Source organism: Sitophilus oryzae, unplaced genomic scaffold (assembly GCF_002938485.1).
Source record: "Sitophilus oryzae breed Bouriz unplaced genomic scaffold, Soryzae_2.0 scaffold_151_pilon_pilon, whole genome shotgun sequence".
Classification (NCBI taxonomy): domain Eukaryota; kingdom Metazoa; phylum Arthropoda; class Insecta; order Coleoptera; family Curculionidae; genus Sitophilus; species Sitophilus oryzae.
In genome coordinates, this window is record NW_022146192.1 from 108,629 (window position 1) to 118,753 (window position 10,125).

The following is a 10,125-nucleotide window of genomic DNA, read 5'->3' on the forward strand; positions in this document are numbered from 1 at the left end:
TTAGGTTTAGATTTGCTATTTGTATTCCGCCCTTAGAGCATACTTAGTTTAAGTTAAGGGGGATGACGTTTTAGTTTTAGTATAGTCTAGACCATTTTCATTTTTCATTTATTCTTACCGATTTAAGCTTTACTTCATTTCACATACATTTCATCATTTTCTTTATACATTTAACCTTTTTAATATTTTAATAAATTGCTTAAATATTTTTAGTAGTATTATTTGCAGTCTAGTCTCATAGTTAAGTTAGAGTCACTTAAGTTCAAATAATTATAGTAATATTTGAAGTTCATGGTAGTTGCACTCAGCAGTTCGAGGTTAGTGTTGAAGTCTACTTAATTGTAACATATTTTAGGCCGAGTTCATAGAGTATAATCTCGTGGCGCCCTTTTATTAAGATCTTGAACCCCGACCACCCGGCTGTTAAAATTAAAAGCTAGTGGCCTCTATGCAACTAATCCAGATTAAGTAAAGTTTGTGTTTTATTGAACTTCAAATTAAAAAAGGACGCGGCATCCGTATAAGGGTGTTACACATAGACAAATTAATATAAACTTTTTACTATCTTGTAACGTTTTTAGTTCGTTACATGTCTTTTTATATATGATATATCATGTCTGGCGTATCGTCACCGGATTCCGTATCGATTAGGCCTTATATTTTATTTGAAACGTTTGGCGTAATTTTTACGTTCGCTAGTCAACAACCCTGTTATCGTTTCACTGTTTCTGTGGAGGGCTGTCAAGATCGTTTCAAGGCGCCTCTCTTGCTTTAACCTCACTTTTGGTTTGGCCGGTTTGCGGCACGGTTGCAAACCCGACTTTAACAAATGGTAATTATTTAAATCTTGCTGTATAATCTGAATCAGCTGCTATTTCGAAGGTACAGGTAAAGATGAGTTATTATCTTTTTTAGATTCGATATTATTATGGAATATTTTCAGGGTAGAGTTTTGGATTAGCCCCAACCTTAACTCGTATTTGGTGTTTGCTGGCACATTGGTTTTCTTTTGTCCTCCAGAATGTTAAATGGAAGAAAGGACAGTTTCTTTGTTTATTACTAAACCCTCGGAAGTATTTCTAGGTAGGTTTATTTTGTTTATTGAACCTTGTTTGGTTTTAAACAATAGTTTCGTATTTTTAGGGTCCTATGGATGGATTTCCAAGTTACGGACATTATCTTATGGTAGGATGTACGGACGGTATCCAAGGTACAGGCATTATCCAAGGTCCTAGTAGTGTTCCAAGGCACGGGTAGTGTTCCCATGTATAGTTTTCCTATGGACAGGTGTCCGATGGACGAGTGTCCACTGTACGGATAGTCTATGTACAGGATGCCCCAGCGTGGATGTGGCGTAGGCCCCATGCTGCTTCGTTCCTGTTTTTTAGCTTAATCGATAGTTATGGTTGTATTAGTTCATGGTGTCCTCATCCTGGCCCCTTTTGTTGCATTGGCCGAGAGACAGTACAGAGATACGAGTCCCACCTCACGCTGTTACTCTTTGAAGCAGGATTGCCTTAAGAACGAATACCTAAGTTTAGATCTAAGTTCTGATTTTTATGTGTTACATTTTCAGTCTTAAAACAATAACATACATCTTGAATAATATCGTACAGACTTTACGTCTAGTGGTTAACCTTTTTATGTGGTTAACCTTATATTAGTATTTAAAATATGATTTAGATCTTAGTTTCTATGCGAACATTACGTTTTGTAATAGTATTACTTTCTGTATATATTATTGCGTCATTTTGACAAATGAATAACCGAACCGATTCTAGAATCTACGGCTTGCAACATCTTAGATTTAACATCGTATAAAATATAACAATTTAAATAAAGTAATGCTATTTTTTATACCGACCTGGTCATTCTATTACTGTGTCAGGATTTTAACGTGTAAGACAGTGATGTAGACAGCTTAAGGCTCCCCTTCCCTAGACAAACTATAACACCTGCGGGGAATCCGAAGAGACGTGGTAGCTTTTAAACTAACAGAAGGCGGTGCATCGACTACTTGCACTTTGCGAATCTCTCGAAAAATCCAGGTTCAACGACGCCCAAAATCCCAACGGTGGACCATATTTTATGGAAAAATTATTTTTCTCGTAGATATTATTCAATATGTGTTAAAATTACAAAGTCAATACAAAATATGAAAAAATTAACAATTATTACTCCATAGGAAATGGTTTATACAGGGTGTTACAATATTAACCCACATAAAAATCATATTTTCTTAGATTCAGGTCAAAGTCACACCTTAACTAGTTTCCAAAAAATGTATGAGCATCATAATTCGTAAAAAAATAAATTTAATGTTATACAAGGTGTCTCAAAATTCAAAAGTAATGAACTTTTTATAAAACTATTTTTTTCTTAAAAATCGATTTTAAAGACTTTTGAGGCAATTGCATAAAAATATGATAAGAGCTGTACCTTCATTTTATTTGTAATTATTTTGAAAATGCAATATTTTATCAACTTACTTTGTAACTTATTGACAAATATACACATCGGAACAATTCAGAAGTGTGGTCAGGATTTTAACGTGTAAGACTAAGTGTAAGTGTTCACTATACGAAAGAACAAAGGAATGAAATTCGGTATATTTGCAAACCGAATGCATGCGGCCGTTCGCCATTCGGTTCGCTCCATCATCCGTTTCCAGTCGGTATATCAGAGACGAATGAGAATTGTAGAAACGTGCGAAAAAGACTGGACGTTCGCTCGTTGGATATTAGCATTCGTTCGTTCGGATAGTGAATACGCACATTTATGTAGATGAAAGGGTGGGGAAGGGAAATAGATCACCTGAGATCCAAATTATTTTTGCATCATTCTTTTCGCCTAGCTGTTTCGGTGTGTATGTTAAGTGTTTGAAAAATGGCTATTTATACGACCGAAGAGAAGGTGCATATCGTTAAATGGTTTTACATTTCCTCAAGTGTGGAACAGGTCATTGGGCGTTTTGTGTTCACCTTTCAAGATCGCCCTGTGCCTTGTGCCACAACTGTACGTAACATTGTCCATAAATTTGAGCAAACAGGCTGCATTGCGGCGTGTAGAAATTAATATTTGTTATTTCTTACAAATTTCTTATTCAAGCCGAAATATAGCCGAACAAGTTGGTTGCAATGCTCGAACGGTGCGCAGGGTTTTAAAAAAGCATGGATATAAGTCCTACAAAATCAGTACCACGCAAGAAACTTTTCCCGCAGATTGTAACAGACATCTGGAGTTTTGCGAGGCTGTAAGAGAAGGAGCCAATCGGAATAATTTATTTTTGGAAAATATATTATTCTCAGATGAAAGCTCGTTTCCCTTACATGGCTACCAAAATCCTTCGATAGTACGTTATTGGTCTCGAGAAAATAAGCACCTTAGTATGGCACTGCGGACACAATATCCACAAAAACTAAATGTTTGGGCTGGCATGCTGCAAAATCATATCATTGGGCCTTTTTTTATTGATGGTATGTTAAGAGCTGCCAAATATTTGGATATGCTACAAAACCAAATTGTACCAGCAGTTCGAAATTTGCCAATCAATTTTGAGGAAGTGTGGTTTCAGCAGGATGGCTGTCCTGCGCATAACGCGCGGAACGTAAATCTGTTCCTTCAAACCACATTTCCCGATCGGCTAATTTCCACACAAGGCACAATTAAGGCCACCACGTTCTCCTGATTTGTCGCCCAGCGACTTTTTTCTCTGGGGATATGTAAAAATATCATCCATCTATAACCATGAACGACCCATGAATATTGACGAGCTGCGATTAAAAATCGTTCAGTCGTTAGAAAATATCCCCGCTGTTAAGTTAGCTAAAGTTAGGTCAGAGTTTTGTAACCGTCTTGGCTATTGCGAAGCACAACAGGGAGGTATTTTTGAACCTTTGATTTAATTTTTTTATAATTATTTTGCTAATTGTCCTTTTTTAAAGTTGATTTTTAGTCATAAAACATGAGCAGTGTAGATGCAACCTGACGTTTAATTATTTTTATTGTTAAAAGATTAAACGTCTCAAGATGTATGGATAACCTTCAAAATCGTAAATTGTAGAATGATGTACACTTAACCCCTTTCAAAATCCGACTGATTTGATAAATGTGTCAAAGTATGTCTACCGTTCTACGACTTCGATACTGTCAGTGTTACCAGATGAAGTTTTGAAAATTTTCTGAAGCCTGGTTGGCACGGTCAATCTACCAACAAAAAATATTCTTTTAAAATATTTATCTGATGATACTGGTTGGCACTGTCAATCTACCAACAAAAAATATTCTTTTAAAATGTTTATCTGATGATACTTTTAGAAATGCCAAGTTTGCGAAAACAAATTAAATACACACACTAAATTGTGTCCAAAAATATGCTTTCTAAAAATGTATTTCCTCGATAGAAATCTTAATGTTAGGGAATATTTCCTAGACCTGGCATCTATGGCCATATTCTTTCCCACCACTTGATTTGTCTTAGCTGATTGGTCTCATCCCGCCTCTCTAAAATTTGGAAGCCATGCTATTCTCTTCGCCACGTGTGACCCGTCAAACTCTTGAGTCATGGGCGTACTAATATTTTATTTTCATTTAGATTAAGTATTACAGCCAATTTTAGTTTAAAAGTTTTGCTTATGAATTCTGTAAAATTTAATTTATTAGAATTTTAATAAGAATCTTTTTATGACAGCTGACAAAGTTTAAGATGGGAACAGTGAAACAACGCCTTTACCACGAGTAGAGGGAGAAGGGGGTTTCTGCACCAGTGGAGGGTGGAGGTGGAGGAGGGAGCGCACGGCGCAGGCGCGAGGAGGAGGTGTACAGCGCAGGCGCAAGGAGGAGGGGTACAGCGCAGGCGCGAGGAGGAGCGGAGCTGTCAAACGTCAAATGTCAAACGTCAAACGTCAAATGTCAAACGTCAAACGTCACCTGTCACCCGTCATCTTTCAAACGTCAAACGTCAAACCTGTCATCTGTCAAATGTTAAACATCAAATGTCAAACGTCAAACCTGTCTTACGTCATCTGTCAAACGTTAAACCTGTCTTACGTCATCTATGAAACGTCAAACCTGTCAAACGTCAAATGTCAAACCTGTCATCTGTCAAACGTCAAATGTCAAACGTCAAATGTCAAACGTCAAATGTCAAACCTGTCTTACGTCATCTGTCAAATGTCATCTGTCAAACATATCTTACGTCAAACGTCAAATGTCAACCGTCAATCTGTCTTACGTCGCCATCTGTTATATACAAAGGTGTTAATGAAAAACCGACGCTTTACATCGCCAGATTGTTTTTCACACCCGGTATATATTCCAAAAAATCTTTCCATGTTTTAACACAGATGATAATTTTAACGTTTGACGATCGAGTTTTAATATATTGGTGCTTTTTTTACATTCATTGGGTACTATTTAGACGACTTGTAGGCGCTGCCGTTCTTTTCGGCTGCTAATAAGCACTTATAACCAGCTTTCTTTGTATTCGTACTCCTAGGCTTCACTCACAGTGGACGAAGATACGCGCGGTCCGAATGTGCAACCATGATTATACCTGCGTTAAGATCGCATAGTGACTGGGATAAAAAGTTCGGAGCAGCAGTTGCAGGAATAGTTCAAATGTCGGTTCAGGACATATTTTCTCTAGAAAATAGTTTTTTACGACCGTGGATCATTTGCAAAAGAAGAATGAGGGTATAAGTGAATGATATACTAAAAAAAGGAATTAATTTGGTGAATTTCAACATACCATAAACACATTCAATTCTGTTCACGAACTCATCCCTATCCATTATCATTTTAAAGAGAAACCCATCAAGAAATGTGTGAACATGTCGCAAATGTATGCACGTATACCCGCGAATCAACCTGCAGCTACTGTGATAATTGCATTGAAATAAGTAGTTTGCAAGGGTTGCCCAAAGACGCGCGTCCTACAACTTGTATGTTGACGCTTCTACTGTGCGGCCAGCTTTATATGTATAGCGATCTGTTATATCAGAGGACGTCTGATATATAAATGAAAGAACATTTCTACTTTACTATAAGCTGAAAGTATTTTTATTTACTTTTTGTTTATTCCTGCTTCTATTGTAATAGAAAAGTAAAAATCAACAAGTTAATATCAATTAGTATTTTTACTATTTAGTTTCTTATACCATTTTTTTTTCTTTATATACCTATACCATTAGATAATCATTTTTCTATTTTTTTAAATAATAAGCATAAAAAAATAAAAACAAATGATTCATTGCTTCATTATTAACTTCTTCACATAACTCAAAGCAGAAACATAAATTGAAATATATTGTACATACAGATTTGAATTGTGAGCCATGACGCACATAGCTAGTAGACCGTGTATTCAATTTTATTCTTAAACCTTCAGTTTATGTTCCAGTTGATTGTTTTTAGAATAATAATTCTTTATCTTATTTTAATTAAGTAAATATTGTTTTCAATTGTCTGTATAGATTTAAGACTAGTTTTTATTTTTATTATTTTAAGATTTAAAAATGATATCGAAAATATGAGTTACAATCATTTTGATATAAATTAATATTTCCAGTATGTTTTAGATTATTTAATTCCTTTAATTCTGTGTATAAATAATATACAAAGGTTACTTGATAGAGGATTACTGTTTTATGCTGAACAAAAAATGAGACAGTAAGGATTAACTGAAATGATTTGGACTTGGTACCAATGTCATGCTTGTCATTGTCGCAACCAAACAAAAATTGCAGTATTATGCTTCGAACTGCCTTTTCGTATAACCTAATAAAACATGTGTGATAAATAAAACAAGTAGAGTGTATTTCTATTATGCATTTATAATAATTTTATGCCAGTGTTTCAATTCAACCTAATTCAAAATCTTTTAATACCAATAATAAAAGTACGAATATCACTAGGATTCAAGGAAATTTCGAGCTCGTCCAAATTATCTTTTAATGTGGGCTGTGGTTTGGTTTTTGATCCCTCTATCCATGCTTTCTTCACAACGGTTGCATACTCAATATTAGTATTATAATCTTCATAAAAGAGCTGTTCCAATGTGCTGTTGGTTTTAAATTTCAACCGATCGCTATCTTTTAGCCACTGATTTGCACCTAAAGTTGTTTCCTCCAAAGACACAATTTCAAAACCTGTAAACAAGTCCTAAAAGTGTCGAGTTAATATGGTAGTTACGGGATTAAGTTAATATCACTGCGCTTACTGTTAAGTTTACTAAGGCCGATTGAGATAGTACGGAATCCTCGTCATAATCAAATAAATGTTCTAACCTAAGAAGGAAAGTAGAGTCCTTCCAGGGTTCTAGAGTGAGTATTTGAACATTTTTAGGTAATGCTTTACGTAATCCAGAGTACTAGAATCAATAAACAATATTTAGATTTATTTAAATATCTTTTTATTAAGAAACCTTTACCTCCATAATATATTTAGATTTATATTCATCAGCACTATCTTCAAGAGGTGTAACAAAAGTCCAGGAATCTAATAGCTTCTTTTGAGCAATATCTTTTGCAATTGCAGATATTGAGTTACCTGTATCGATATAAATGTAGAAAGTTATAATCACAAAAATATACGAATATTACCGTTCTGATCGTTTATGTTGCCGACAGTAAGAAAATGGGAACCTCTGATAACTAACCCTTTGTCGAAAGCTGTTTCGTTTAAAGATTCTCCAACACCAAATCCGTCATCGTGAAGACAGTTTTTATGTATCTGAAAATTATATATTATTTTTGTTATCCAGTATGACAAGTTACATCGTTTTATTATGAGGGATACTGATTGTGGTTCTCACTGATAAACTCATTATTAATATATTAAAGTTTTATCTGGCCATGCATTTATTGGCGAAATACCCATAGGACTTTTAGGAATCTGCCACATAGGTATAGACATTTTTCATGCATATTTAAACGTTGTCTTAAATTAAAATAGTGCCATTTAAACAATGAAGCTATCTACGAACTATCAGCATTTTTTAGAATTAGTTACTGTCTTTGTTAAAAAGCAAATTAGCCTCTGCAAGCAATGTACAATATATTTTCTGTATTATTTCTGCAAATATCTTTAAAAATTGATGCATATTGTAAAATGTCTCTGTCTTCAAAAGTCATAGATAAATTCCCCACTTTCATACATTACTAAAATATTTACTTCTAGATAATAGATATATAGGGTGTTTCAAAAAACATGTGCCATCTCTCGTGGGGAAATTCCTCACGTAAAAATAAGATTTATTTTTCATATCAACATAGGTCCGATTCTACTTTGTTTCGTAGCTACAGGGTGTTAAAGTCTTAATAATCTATATTATAATATATATATATATATATATATATATATATATATATATATATATATATATATATATATATATATATATATATGTATATATATATATATATATATATATATATATATATATATATATATATATATATATATATATATATATATATATTATACTTTTCTTCCAAGTACTTTCAGTGATTCGAATGAAATTTTGAGAGTAAAAGTTACTATAAGTGCAACATATTTTAATGCTGAAAAAGTGTTAATAAATTTATCAGGGACGTGCATATGGGTTATCACTGGATTATTTTTCCAAAAAAAAAATGTGCGCCACTGATTTTTTTTCTTTTGATATCAAGATTGTGTAGGCCGTTTAATACCAATTAAAAATTATCTCTTAATATTTTGTCGAAATTTGATGATATAAACGCAATTTTATTAATCACAATTTAATAAAATTAAAATTAAATTAATAAATTATATATTTTACCCAGTTTATTATTAAATATTACTATTATTAGTTATTATTAGGTACTATTAGTCCAACCTACAGCAATTTCAAATAAAAAATTAATGGTATTTAAGATATTAATATTATTAATTTAAGATATTACAAAAAACCTAATTTTATTTTTTTTAACATCCTGTAATTATAAAACTATACATTTCCATTCCCATGTTTATAAGAACTTTTTTTCGTATTTTTTGATGAGGAATCAATGAGTATTTATTTAAAGCTTTCACAAGTTAATGATATTAACATTTTTTAAAGGTTGCTATTAGACCTGAACCCAGGTAAATTAATAAAATTGCGTTTATCTCATTAAGGAGGTCGAAATCGCCAAAATATCAAGAGACAACTTTTAATCGGCATTAAACTGTTTACAATATTTAGTTAAAAAGAGAAACGAAAGCAAGTGGCGTACATGATTTTTTTAGAAAAATATTCCAGTGATAACCCTGATATGCACGTCCCTGGTGAATATGTCGACACTTTTTTAGCTTTGAAATATGTCGTATTTATAGTACCATTTACCCTTAACATTTCATTGGAATCACTAAAATCATTTGGAAGAAAACTAGAACAAACCGAAAAAATATTAAGACTTTAACACCTCGTAGCTACGAAACAAAGCAGAATCGGACCTATATTGATATGAAAAATAAATCTTATTTTTACGTGAGGAATATCCCCACGAGAGATGGCACATGTTTTTTGAAACACCCTGCATATCATATAATGCATTTATTATAGAGATTTGATTTTATGTTTCATGAAGATTTTAGAATTAACCATTATAGTACCATTATTTCGATTTCTCCATCGTTTAAGCTGCTTCCTCCTTGAGCTCTGTCATTTAGTACTGCTACTTCTATACCTTGCACTTCATCTCTAATAGCGATTTTCGATGTTATTGGGTAATAATTACCAGACGCTGGCTCTGAATTATCCAGTTCCCATGTCGGCCTGTAATCTCTCACTCTTTTCAGCATTTCCTTTCCATTTGAATCAGTGTAAAATACAGAATCCGTTGCTAACATTGTTGAATATTTCGTTACTACTTCTATGCCATTTGGACCACTAAAATATTATATTTGATGACACACGCTTTTAAAATGCAATCTCTTTATTTTATAATATTACCTAGTAGGTATCGGGCCAATGACCCAATCGAACTCTATATAGTTTTCAATTTTGTTGACTCTAACAGTTTGACTAATGTACTCGTTAAAATTCTGTCTTGCTTCTGCCAATAGAGATCCTTCAAATATAGCAACTTCAGCTGTATCATTAGTTATTTTAATACTCCCGTC

The 10,125-nt window shown here is 33.3% G+C and overlaps 1 protein-coding gene across 1 annotated transcript; it reads right to left on the reverse strand.

Annotated features, from left to right (window-relative positions):
- Nucleotides 1-6,795: 6,795 nt before the first annotated feature.
- On the reverse strand, nt 6,796-10,119 carry LOC115878602 (lysosomal alpha-mannosidase-like). The gene is made up of 6 exons (XM_030895149.1): nt 9,956-10,119; nt 9,616-9,892; nt 7,602-7,731; nt 7,430-7,548; nt 7,220-7,369; nt 6,796-7,161 (listed from the first exon to the last, which is right to left on the reverse strand). The coding sequence occupies exons 2-6, from the start codon at nt 9,850-9,852 to the stop codon at nt 6,871-6,873; spliced, it is 927 nt and encodes a 308-aa protein (XP_030751009.1). The 5' UTR covers nt 9,853-9,892; nt 9,956-10,119; the 3' UTR covers nt 6,796-6,870.
- Between the last annotated feature and the right edge of the window lie 6 nt (nt 10,120-10,125).